At 43.6% G+C, this 13,101-nt stretch overlaps 1 protein-coding gene and 1 long non-coding RNA gene across 6 annotated transcripts in view; one reads left to right on the top strand and one right to left on the bottom strand.

The window, feature by feature from the left end:
- Positions 1-12,635, top strand: part of UBE2Q2 (ubiquitin conjugating enzyme E2 Q2) — a 39,370-nt gene extending 26,735 nt beyond the window's left edge. For 3 of the 5 annotated variants that reach the window (XM_081876407.1, XM_081876404.1, XM_081876403.1), the window contains 6 exons: positions 1,391-1,481; positions 1,724-1,782; positions 6,458-6,506; positions 8,594-8,689; positions 9,471-9,546; positions 10,927-12,635. In XM_081876407.1, the coding sequence (XP_081732533.1) occupies positions 1,391-1,481; positions 1,724-1,782; positions 6,458-6,506; positions 8,594-8,689; positions 9,471-9,546; positions 10,927-10,958 (403 nt within the window). In that variant the 3' untranslated portion in view covers positions 10,959-12,635. The remainder of the gene's footprint in view (positions 1-1,390; positions 1,482-1,723; positions 1,783-6,457; positions 6,507-8,593; positions 8,690-9,470; positions 9,547-10,926) is intronic. The other 2 variants (XM_081876406.1, XM_081876405.1) reach the window with 1 other exon arrangement.
- LOC309350030 overlaps positions 1-13,101 on the bottom strand; it is a 96,668-nt gene that overhangs the window by 57,244 nt on the left and 26,323 nt on the right. The window lies entirely within an intron of this gene.

Raw genomic sequence — 13,101 nt, 5'->3', positions numbered from 1 at the left:
ACACAGTGTACAGTGGTACCTTTAATTCTCAAATTTAATTAGTTCCGCAAGTCTGTTCCAAAACTTTTTACAATCTAACAAGATAATTGATCCATAAAATGAAAGCAATAATCAATGTTCTGTACTATAAAATAAATAAGACAGTATTGTAGATGATAAAAATTAAAATTATTATTTTTTCTTGCCTGCACTGGTGATAGTCATTGTTGGGGGGGGGGGCTTTTATCCATTTCCACAGTCACACAATCAAGCAATCAATCAATCATGAAATGAAATGAAATGAAATGAAATGAAATGAAAAACACAGTCACAAGAATGAAAAAGCCACACAAACAAAAAAGCAAAAAATAGCAAAAACAAAAGCACCAAATATGACCTCAGAACACTGCAATCAGAAACAGAAGGCTTTAATTTTGATAGGGGCGGGCCTTAAATTAGCTGCTCAAGGATACAAACGGAAGGAAAAAAGCCTTTATTACGATGGGGGGGGGGGGACGAATTTAATTTGCTGCGCAAGGGTAAAACGGGATGAAAAAAACCTTAATTACTATGCGGAGGACTCAAATTAGCTGCGCAACAGTGAAAACAAGCTCAGGAGCACGTTCAGCTTCTGGGGCAAAGTTCGAAAACCGGAACACCTACTTCCGGGTTTGCAGCATTCGAGTTCTGAGTTGTTGGGGAACTAAGCTGTTTGAAAACTGAGGTACCACTGTATATTGTCTAAACCTTGTTTTTATTCATACAAGAGGGGCTAAACAAGACGCAGCAGCCCTGAATGCTGCATCTCATCTATTCTTCTCCTCACCCAAAAAGCCCTTCCTCCTCCCCAAGGCTACAAACTGTTCCTTATACATTTCAATAAATACATAAGGAGTATTTCAAACTGCTTGCTATTTATCTAACAGGTTTATAAACTGTTCTCAAGAAAGAATTCTTCCAAAAACAGTTTAAAAAATACGCACCAAAACATAAAGAAAATAAAAATTTTAAACTGTTTAATTCACATCCATCTTTAAGAATGCAAAGCCTAGAGACTTGGTGGGCATTTTTTTTTATCAAGTCATACATTCTTTGAGATTCCCGTGAAACAGAGAGTCTTAGGATATGGAATCTGTTCCTCAAGACTCCTAAGTCTGCAGCTGATGTGCAGGAATATTCCCTATTCTCTGATGACTTCAGCATTGCCCTCCAGAGAAACACTTGCCTGCAGCCAGAATGTTCATTAGACCTTTAACTGCAGGTGAGCCACACCCTGCAAACAGCTGGCCTTTCGTTCTGAAGGAAATGCTTCACTCAGCGTGGCACGGCCTAGTTGTCTGCGAAAGGTAGTGACAACCACTCAGAACTGAGCGACTCACGCCTTCTGCTTTTCCTCATTCTCCATTGGTAGGGTTGATCCTGACAGCCCTTTGCATAGTGATCTTCAAGTCTTAAAAGAAAAAGAAGGTGTAGAATATATTTTGCTCAACTTCTCTTTTAAGGTAAGAGGAAAATAGTATCCAGTGTGAAAAAAATTTCATTGCTATGTAAATCCAAAGCAAATAGTTAACGAGAATTATGTTCTTTAATTTTATTGAGTCTACTTTGAGTAGAACTTGGTTGGATACAATCCCATATTGAAAATAAAAATAATTAAAATATAGGACTTCAGAATGATGTATTTGCAACAGGGCATCAAATTTAGAAAGGTTTTGACTTTTGGATTTACTTTTTTTGTTCTTAGGATAACTTTCCCTTTGATCCTCCATTTGTGAGAGTGGTGTCTCCTGTGCTCACTGGCGGGTAGGTGTTGGTTTTTTTTAACACATACAAACAAACATAGTGTTTTGCAAGAATGCGCGCACACACGCGCACACAGTGTTTCTTAAGAATAAATCACAAAGCTGTTACATTAACATTTGGGGAGTTATGTTTTAGCACATGGTTCTGTGGCCACCTGATGTTGAACTGGAAGTCTTATGCAGTGCAAACATCTGTCATAGACAGCAGTGACCTAGGAGGTTTCCTAACTTGGCTCTACCAGGGTAAGTGTTCTTGTTAGAATCATAGCGTTAGAAGGGACCATGAGGGTCATCTAGTCTAACCCCACAACTGTGCACATTCTTGGGCAGGAAGACAAGCATGGTACAGCTGTTGCAGGTCACTGCAGCAGCTCCCTTGCCATCCATGTCTCTTGGTCCTATGTACCCCATGAGACAGCACCCCAACCTCCCCCTCAAAACACCCCTGTTTACAAGTCCTGGTCATGAGCTCCCAGAGACTGCAGTCAACTAACTAGAACTGTTGTTTTAATGGAATTTCTGTATTTCCACCCTGCAAATGCATTCAAGGCAGCTTACAAATATCCTGAAACAGCAATTGTACAGCAATATCAAATTTAGATAATTTAAAACAGCAATACCAAAAAAAGAACACCAGGAGCACCAGAAAAACTAAATCCAGGCTGCCTATGAGCAGTTATTCAATCAGGTGGCATGGGGGCAACAATAAAAACCATTTGGGAGGGAGTTTTACAGTTGAGAGTGCAACCCTAGGAAAGCCACTTGCCTCTCTTCCAAGGGCAGAGTAAAACATACACAGGACCTCCATTGACTGACTCTTCTGCCAGGCTGGTTCACGTAGGAAAAAGCAACCCATAAGGTACCCAGTCGGGACCAGGTTACTTTAAGTCACCTCACTTGCCTGCAATGAGGAGAAGAAGATGAGGCTGACTTACATTAATCTCTCTTTTAAAATGTGTTGCTTATACACCAGCCCTCTTCTCTCCAGAGTTTTAATTAATGTTCCCTTGCTGTGCTTGTGCCTTTTGAGAGGCTGGAGCGGGTGTTGAGCACATTCTCCCTTTTTTGCAGCAGCCAGAGGCCATAGCCATAGGCTCATACTGCTTGTGGTGTAACAAGAGTTGTGCTAGATCAGACCAAAGGCCTGTCTTGTCAAGCCTCTTTTTTTCCCAGTGGCCATGCAGTTGCTTCTGAAAAGCTTGCAAACAAGACATGAGGGCAGTGGCTCTCTCATGCTGTTGGTATTCTGAGGCATCTAGGCATCATGATTTGTATTCAGATTACCTTCGTCCCCTTCTAAAGGCATATTAGCTAGTAGCCATCACCACATTGTGCAGCAGCCAGTTCAAGAGCTGTAACTGTGGTGTGTGGTTTTGTCTATCCTAACGCTCCCAGCAGTTAGCTTCTTTGGATGCTCCACCTTCTAGTGTTAGGTGAGAAAGTGGTGAACTTCTCTCTGTCCTGGGAGACCCCACACTCAAATCCCCTGTAGCCTTGAAGCTCGTTGGGTGACACTCACGCTGCAAACCCACTGGTGAAATTGGCAGGATAAAACGGGTGGGGGCAGGGACAAGGAGAGACCATGTTTGTGACACTGGTCTTCTTGTGGGGAGGTCAGTGTAAAGTAACAGACTGACCACTTTGCCATCAGTGAAGCTGACAAGAATTCACCCCTATAAGGACTATGCCACTTCACAAACCGAGGGCGGAGGGGAATTGAGTTGCAAGCTCATGCACTTCTACTGTGTCAAGCCCTGTGCCTTTGGAAGGCTAGCATGTCCATTAATCTCCTTTGCAGAAGGCATTTGCATGGGGCGGCTGAGGGCATGCAGACATGAGATCTCCATACTTGCTTTCTCAAATGGCACAGTGCCAGGAGCAGTGTTGGCCTTGATATTTCTTCATCTTTAATGGTGGGCTAGCTAAGGCCATGGTACAGCCTGTACCAGTTCTGTAGTCTTTTTGTCACTGGATCTCCGTTGTAAGTACTCAGTGTCATAGAGCCTTGGGACTTTCCTTGTCCAGCAAGCTATGCATCTTTGCATGATTCCCCATCCCCATTTCAACATCATGGAGCTCTAGGAATCAAAAGGAGCTGCCTTTGGGTCTTCTGCACCTTCCCACAAACTTGTTGGGAATAGTAGAGGGAGGGCAGACTTCCAGCTGAACTCTGTTGGCTGAGAAACTGTGTGAGGCCGACCTCTCCAAAGCCACCAGCTGATAGGGGGATGTGTGGGTGTGAGAAGAGCAGCCGTGGTTCCCACGGCTGTGTGAGAAGAGTTGCTATCAAAGCAAAGCTCCATGTTTGTTTGACATTTAAAGGTTTTGGAGAATGGTGGCACCAGACTTTAGTGATGATGCCCCTTTGCTCAAGGAAGGAATCCAGCAATTGGCTGGAAGAATAAAACTTAAAGCCCCCAATCTCTCGATTGCTACTTTCATACACAAGCTTGGCAGAAATGGTTTGTTTTGCATTGCTGTCCATATCAGTTCTGATGCGCGTGCCAAGAGTTGACAGCTTTATCGCTCAGGTGCACAAATTCAGTTCCCACGCGTTGTGACCTGTCCCCGCTCCCGCCTTGTCTTGCCTCCTACTGGAAACCTTGGATACTGTTCTGACTGCAGCATGACTGTCAGTTGCCTGTAAGGACCACCTGGAGTTGGTTTTTGTCTTGCTTCCTTCCAACTTTGGTTCATACCTCCCAGCCGGCTGACTCTGAGAGAAGGTTTGCCCCCTTCCCCCACATTCACACATGACACTGTGAACATAATGAGGCCAGTCTTCACTGCAGTTGCTAAAGCAGAGGCATAATGATGGTTGTTTTGGTGACCAGTTTCTCTGGTCACAGAGATGCCAAAAGCACAGCCGTGTCACTTGAAAAAATTCAAGCATGATTTAAACTCTGACTTGGTTCAGATGTAACAGGACAACACGGCTTCCTGTTATGTGAATGAGCTGCAGTGACCCTCAGTCTCACAATCCCACTGCCTCCTTTTTCTGCTGGGAGGAGATCAGAAGCTTCTGCTTCCCCCTTTAAGTCTGAAACCATGGTTTTGAGCCTGGACTGTCCTCCATATCCAGAGTTTAAACAAACCAGTTTTGCAAAATCTGATATACAGTGGTACCTTGGGTTAAGAACTTAATTTGTTCTGGAGGTCTGTTCTTAACCGGAAACTGTTCTTAACCTGAGGTACCACTTTAGCTGATGAGGCCTCCCGCTGCTGCCACACTGCGATTTCTGTTCTCATCCTGAAGCAAAGTTCTTAACACGAAGTACTATTTCTGGGTTAGTGGAGTCTGTAACCTGAAGCGCCTGTAACCCAAGGTACCACAAAAGAGGGGTCTTGGCGACCTGTACTTACCTTTCATGTGAATGGACTCCTCGTCAACAATATCCAGTTTTAAGCAAGCCTCCATTTCTCTTTACAGTGGTACCTCGGGTTACAGATGCTTCAGGTTACAGACTCCGCTAACCCAGAAATATTACCTTGGGTTAAGAACTTTGCTTCCAGGTTGCCAATGAAAGAAGAAATGTTTGTATTCATTTTATGTTTCCGCTTATGTCCTTATTTATGTTAATACTTTCTTACATTATCTGTTGTCAGTACTTAATTGAAAGCCTCAATAAACACACACACACACATTTTAAGGGGGACTAAGCTCTAGATTTGTTCGCATGATGGGAAGCCATGGTATCCTCTTGCATCTGAACTGGGCCGTCATTTAGTAAAGTGGCTTTCCTTTGTGGGCTGTTTGCATACATTTTGTAACTGGTGGTAGTGGCCAGCTGGGGGAAGGGTTGATCTGATAGCACTTCCACTCTTGACTCTCTGACATGTATAACTTCAGAATAAATGATGTGAGAGATTAACCAAAGACGACTGCTAATTTTCTACTCCAGTTAGAGGGAAGTGAACAAAGGTTAAAAGTGGTGATTGTTTTTAAATGTTTCCTTTGTTGTATTTTCTAAGCCGCTGACAAAGAGAACAGCAAAGTATAACAGTAATAAAATGCACTAAAATGAGGACTGGATTGTTGTCAGAACAGTGATATCAAAACAGTGAGTGCGCAGTGATTATGCACAGTTGGCTAACTCTTTCAGTTACATCAGGGCTGATTATAGAGCTGATGCCAAAGGGGTTTAACAGCTGATGCCAAAGGGGTTTAAAGCCATGGATTGAATAGCTTGGATGCCAGGGCCTGGCCCAAGGCATTTTGGCACCTGAGGCAAGCCACAAAATGGCACCCTCCTCCCTTCCAGGGAAGAAGGGGAGAGGGAAGCTCTACACCTGCCTCACCTGGTCTCACGGGTAGTCTGTTTCTGTTTGATTCTTTGAGTTCACATAGCTTGTCATTTGTACATTCACGAGCTTTTATTGTTTTGTGTCCAGAACAATTCCAATAGACCAAGCCAATGAGGACAGCTTGACTTTGCCTCACCAATATTTAACCTTTTTAATACTCCTAATCTGAGCGTGCTGTCTAAATGGCTGGCTCCCATCTGAATGACATAAGCAGACAAAACAGTGCTGGGAAGATCCAGATTGTACAACTCAGAATAACCCTTCTGTTGAATATGATTCTAGTACACAAATGCTTGTCTCATAATTAATATGTTAGTCTTTCCAAGGTCTTACTGAAAATCATACTCTAAACTTGCTTTTCTGTCCTGCAGGTATGTTCTCGGTGGAGGTGCATTATGCATGGAGCTGCTTACTAAACAGGTACATGCAGAATCAAAAGTCTTGCTCCAGATTTGTCTGCTCCTATGGAAGTCCTCTGCAGCTGGTTGAACAGACCCCCATTTCCAAATTCTTATAACGTCCAGCTGACTCTGAATGGCATCTTACAGGGCGACTAAAGCAGTTTCTGTGCCAAACTGGGCCTATACCTTGATTGAAATGAATCTAGAAAATCAGTTACCTCCAAGAGTGCCTGAATTGGGTCTACGACCACTCGCTCAAGAATGGGAGATTAGCACTGGCCAGTAGTTACTTTGATTTTCTGAATCAAGGGGTGGTTTCTTGAAGAGTGGTTTTACCACTGCCTCCCTCAAGCAGGCAGAGACCGCCCTCTCTTACGAGGAGGCATTAATCACCAGCCAACTGTCCCCTCCCTGCTAGTTTTTATCAGCCAAGAGGGACAAGAGTCCACAATGCCCTGACCAATCCAAGCATTTTGTCCACCCTCGATGCCTTCTTTGCTGCCTTCACTGCTACTTAGGTAAGCTCGATGATGCAGCCAGATCTTTCCTAGAGTTGTTTGAGCTGTCTCCCAACTTGTTTAATCACCCTAAACTCTGGAGGTTGCCAGGGAGTCAAATGGGCTCCCACAAAGTGGGAGAGAGCAGTCAAGCTGATCATGTCAATGGCCTGAGCCATTCATATATTCCCGAGATTGCCCAGGGCTTCAACAGGAGCGCCAGTCATATCAGCTGCAAAATCCCCCCAAGCCACCTGGAAACCCATTGCATCCATCAGCCTCCAAGGACAGACCATCCTCATAGGTCCCCACCTCTGCAGAAGGGAAAGAATGCTGAAAGCCTCAAGAGGAAGTGACTGGACCATGACACGGGTCAATACCCCCCCACACTTTCAGAGCACCCTGTTCCTGCCCAGTGGAAAAAACAAAGTTCAGAGTGTGGCCTCCCACCTGCTTTGGACTGGTGACATGTTGAGACAGTCCCATGGTTATCATGGCAGCCATGAAGTCCTGAGCCACCGCAGAGCCAGTCACCTTGGCGTGGGTCCCTCAGAACCAACCGTCTGAGAGTCCTTAACATCAGCTCTGTCAGCTCAGGCAGGGAAACTGCTGAGCAGGAAGGTGGGCAGTAAACCAACAGAATCCCAATTCTGTCCCTATTGCCCAACGCCTGGAACACACACTCTAGATTCTGCCCCCCCCCCCGCCCCCCCGGCAACTGGACAGTGAGAGAATTTCTTTACACCACAGCAGTTCTCCCTCCCTGACCCTCAAGTCTGGCCTGATGGGGACAACTGGGTGAGACCACCCTGCTCACCCACCCAGGCATCAGTGATACAGACCAGATGGGCTTCCTTATCCACAACCGGATAATGCTTCAAGCTGCATTCATTCATGCTGGCATTCAGCAACAGCAGCTGCAGACCAGGCAGGCTGATATGACAACCACAGTTCCTCAGGTTGGAGGAGGGGCTGGCACTCGACACAGTCACCAGCTGCCTGCGTTTGTGCCCCTTTCCTGGCCTGCTTTACCTCCTGCACCGTACCTCTCCCTACCCTGAACCATTGTGATTGGTTCTCCCCCGCTCCTCTTTTCCCAGGCACAGCCCAATAACAGTCCTGAATTTAAACACAATTTAAAATTGGTTAAAGACAAATAAAAATAATTAAAACAAAAACAGTTTAAAATACAAACTAATCAAAACAAAGTAGCTGAAAACAATTAGAAAGATAGACCAGAACACTAGACTGTGTGTCACAGTAAATCTTTCTTTCCAGCTAGAAGTAATGAGCTCTGAATATGTTTTTAATTTATTAAACAAACATTGTAATTGTTATGAATTTTCATGGCATTTGGAGACGTGCTTACGATTTTATTTTTTGCCTTGCTAGGAAACTTTGACTTTTACTCTTCCTTGCTCCCCTGTAACGTACTCCTATTTCATATTTTCTCCTCTTGTGGCAAATAATTGCCATTTTCAAAAGTTAGAACATCAACCCAAATTAACCTGGTTTAGTGTAGAGATGTCTGTTTGGGATTGATTGTTTTCTGCAAGACAAGCGGATAAAATGCATTCCTATTCTGGAATTTTCTTTTCTTTTTTTTCAGGGTTGGAGTAGTGCCTATTCAACAGAATCTGTCATCATGCAGATCAATGCCACATTAGTCAAAGGAAAAGCCAGAGTACAATTTGGAGCAAATAAGGTAAATACACGCCAGTATTCTTTTTCTGCTGTTCATGTATTGTGGTAGAACAGCCAGTGTAAGAGCAGTCCTGGTGCCAAATGTATTGCTTTCCTTTCCTTTGGACCACATCAGCGGCAAGGCCAAGAGGGGGGTTGTGTCTTCTGGGCCCAGGACTTGCGCCCCAGTCACTTTCGTGCCTCCAACGCAGCAAGAACAACATGGGAGGCTGTGGTTATGAATTAAGCTCAGCCTGATTGGCACTTTTTTTCAAAGCTGGAAAAGCACTAACTAGGCTTGGGGAGGGAGGTGGGGAGCCTCAAGGACCCTGTCAGAGCCCTCCTGCCTCCTTCTCAATGCCACTGCTGCCCCAGGAGCTGCTTCTTGCTCCCTGCCATGCCTGGGGCAACCAAAAAAGGCTATGAATGTGTGTGACCCACAGTAAATGATCAAAACAGGCACTCAGTTGGCAATATTTTCTTGGCTAGTTGACTGCAACCCCATACCTGTGAAATAATGTAATGTGTGCTGAAGAATGGTTGTTGGGCTTTGGTGGTTTTTAGATGGGGCTTATTGCAGAAGAGGCAACCCCCTGTTCAGGGAACTTAACCATTCCAAGCAACGTTTATGTCCCCCAGGATCCCACCAGTTGGGAAATCGGGGAAGAAAAACACTTTAAGCAGACTGTGGGGAGAGCCTGTCACCAGCAGCATAAAAACTAACCAGCATGCATCCAGGCTGAGTCAGAACTACTCTGTCATGGTTGGGATATGTACTTCAACCATTCATCTCTTTCTTTCAGAACCAATATAACCTAGCAAGAGCACAGCAATCCTATAAATCTCTAGTACAGTTACATGAGAAAAATGGTATGTATGGTATGTATGCATGCTATGGTAAAACACATAGTTGTGTAAGTATAACGTCAGAGGAGAGAAGCCACTGCATGTTTTTCACAGGCATCCAGAGCTGCGCATAGCCTGGTTCTGTAAACAGTGTAATAGTGTGTTGAGAAGTTGGTCATAACTTAACTCCTACTTCCCTGATACATAAACATAATCGCAACGCCCACCAAGGTTTAATCTGAAAATTAGATCAGCTAATTAATCTCAGTAGACTGGTAGGGCAGCAATTTAAGGTCACACTTTTTGCGGAGGTCTAGTGAATTAAAGAAGTGGGGGAAAGAAGTTAAAATTTACCTTTCTAATAATGAATTGTAGTTTTGATTTGGTTTCATTGTAGATCCTATCAGGCCTGGTGCTAGTGGTTGACAGTTGTCCCAGGGCCCCTCACGCTGGCCCAACCCAGCTGTGCCCCCCTACCACTCTCCTTGCCAGGCTCCCGGACAGCCATTTCAGTATTGAGCAGGCCGTGGTACCACTTCTCTGTTCCCATCTGTGACAGCCAGCTGCCATTTAGCTTCTCCAAAGTGCAATGCAAAGTGCAATGCCCAGCAGACCCACACTGGGGGGAGCTGGAGGCCCATCAGTGGCACCGTACTGAGAGCCCCCTTAAGACTGGTCCTGGTCCTCGTATTAGATACTGGTAATATAAAGGTAGGGGACACAGGTGGCACTGTGGTCTAAACCACTGAGCCTAGGACTTGCTGATCAGAAGGTCGGCGGTTCGAATCCCCACGACGGGGTGAGCTCCCGTTGCTCGGTCCCTGCTCCTGCCCACCTAGCGGTTCGAAAGCACGTCAAAGTGCAAGTAGATAAATAGGTACCACTCTGGTGAGAAGGTAAACAGCGTTTCCATGCACTGCTCTGGTTTCGCCAGAAGCGGCTTAGTCATGCTCGTCACATGACCCAGAAAAACTTTGGACAAATGCTGCCTCCCTCAGCCTATAGAGCGAGATGAGTGCCGCAACCCCAGTCGTTAGCGACTGGACCTAACAGTCAGGGGTACTTTTACCTTTTAATATAAAGGTGGGTTGATAATTCTTTGCTTGCATGTTTGATCATTAGGACAGTCCGTCAAGTAAGTTGTTTCCAAATGTTGCTGGTTTTTGCATAATATCTTCCAGTTGCAGAACTGGATTCCTAAGCACCGAGTTCTTTATATGTAGACTGAAACACATTAAACAACTCATATTGTCTTATGTGGATGCTCAGAACACCTGTCTGCACTGGTGCTTCAACCAAGTGTCATGGTATATTATATAGTTATTAAGCACGTGTGCAATTACAAAATGGGTGTTGCCACCACTGCTGCACATTTGCTAATGCCAAATCTTTTTTTATATATACTTCCTGCAGGCTGGTTCACACCTCCTAAAGAAGATGGTTAACATTGTGGACTTTTCATACACTCGGACCAATGTCAGTAAAAGATTTTCCTTCCAACACAGATTCAACTATGAATGCCCCCATAACAGCCATACTGAAGATTCTAGCTCATAGATAACTAGTGGATAATCTGTTGACTGACACATCCAGTATAAGCTACAGCTGTACAATTCTGCTCTTCTGTCAAGTATCTTCAACTGAACAGTTTTAAAACTTTATTGTCCCCATGAATTAAGCATACCAATCCCCACTCCATTTTAGAGTGTGAATCCTTCAAACTGGGCTCTTGGGGTTTACTAAAATACCAGTCATTAAGATCTCCCCCCTTTTGTATGCACTTACTTGTTTTTCCAAACTGCAGACAACTGCAATATATTTTAATTAAAGCCAACCAAGTTGAATAAAGTTAGTTTAATAATATGTTACAACGTTTTTAGGTCTCATTAAATCAGACTCCTTCCTCCTCCCCTTGGTCTAAAACAGAGAGCATTCATAGTATTGCCAAATTTGATGATGATAGGAGAACCGTAATGTTAAATCATTAGAACTTTCCTTCTTCTTTCATGGCTGTATTGAGGATATGAACTGTTTCTGGGCAGAGATGCCCTTGAGGTGTCTTCTGCTGCAGCAGAGCCAGGCTGTGCCAAGAGAACTTTGTGACTAGTCATATCCACTGGGGCATCGGTTTTTTGCTGGGCTACTTTGCTACTTGTTGGCTCTTGTTGGCTCCTTTGAAAGGAGGAGCCATAGATATAAAGCTTGAAGTTATTTAAAATACTAGAAACCTTCTTAGGCATTCGATTCTATTAACGGGTTGTTGCAATCATTTGTAGAGTAATGAACTTTAAAAAGCAATTGGCAGAAATCAAGAAGACACTCCTTTGAAAATGTTTTTTTAAACAAAAGCTACAGTAACAAGTCCCAGGGATCACTTGATTCAGAATTTTTTTAAGAAGGTTGCTATAGTTGTGACCATGGTTTTGTTGAAAAACTAATGGGGAACTGCTCTTCCATTTAGGAAATGAATCTGGATCTGTAACTGCTGTGGGTCGGGAACTGCTATAACATTGCCTTACCTTTTTTAAAAAAATCAGGTGTGATTTTTATTTTTTATTTTTTGAAATTGACTAGACCTTTTTGTTCACAGGAAATAAGGGTATAAGCACTTTTTGGGAGGGAGGGGGGTCTCCAGAAATGTCTCTGCCCCTCAGCCCTCCTTCTTGACCTTGGAGAAAAAAATCCTAAATTTGTGCTTTTTTTGTGCCCAGGCATTTGGTCACATATGCTGTTTTTGTTTGGATTTTTTTAGCTTGGAGGATTGGATTGGAAGGATTTGGCCTGGTCAAAGACTGTTTCATGCAGTCTCTTAGGGAGTGGATGACTTCCAGCTTCCCTGCTTGTTTGATTGTACATATTATTCCAGTGAAATCCTGTTAGCAGCCATAAGGCAGGGGCCGAATTCTGTAAGCATTTCTGCAGCTCCTTTTCAAACCTGAGGCTAAAACTTCGAATACATTATTGAATTCTTTAGTATTCTAATGGACAAGCAGAATGACAGGTGCACCCTTGGCTTGCTTTTTATTGTTTCTGAGTTTCATTTTTCATTGCAGAATTATTTAGCAGTGTACGGTAATCTGTAAACTTGCATCAAGTTTATGAATAAAGAACCATTTTAAGAATTCTTTTTGTCACTTTATTTCTGGAAGGAGTCTGCTTTCAGTGACTGAGTGTGGTATCCTGCAGCTGATGTTTTGTAAACATGAGAAATGGCACACAGTACTAAAAAGGTGATCTTCTATGCTGTACACTAATACAATAGTTTAAAAAGCATAATACCAATCTTTAGTAGTGGTGTTTAAGCCCATAGTGTGGTATTCAACCCATGAGTAGACCCACTGAAGTAAATAGATATGGCTAACATAGGCTCATTAGTTTCAATGGGCCTGCATAAAAGCTGCATGTTCACATTTGCAAATGAAGAAGCTAAGTTATTGTCTTTTTTGTCACTGAATTAGAAACTAGAAAAAACCAAAATCATGAATCACAACTTGGCGAAAGTGAGAGAGCACTGTGATAATTTTAAATGACCTACTTCTCACTCAAAAGCTCTCATGAAGAGTTGGTTTTGTCTTTCAGTCTCACACA

Source organism: Podarcis erhardii (genome assembly GCF_964252035.2).
Source record: "Podarcis erhardii genome assembly, chromosome: 9".
Classification (NCBI taxonomy): Eukaryota; Metazoa; Chordata; class Lepidosauria; order Squamata; family Lacertidae; genus Podarcis; species Podarcis erhardii.
The sequence above is the reverse complement of the archived record's forward strand: the minus strand, read 5'-3'. Positions and strand labels throughout refer to the sequence as shown.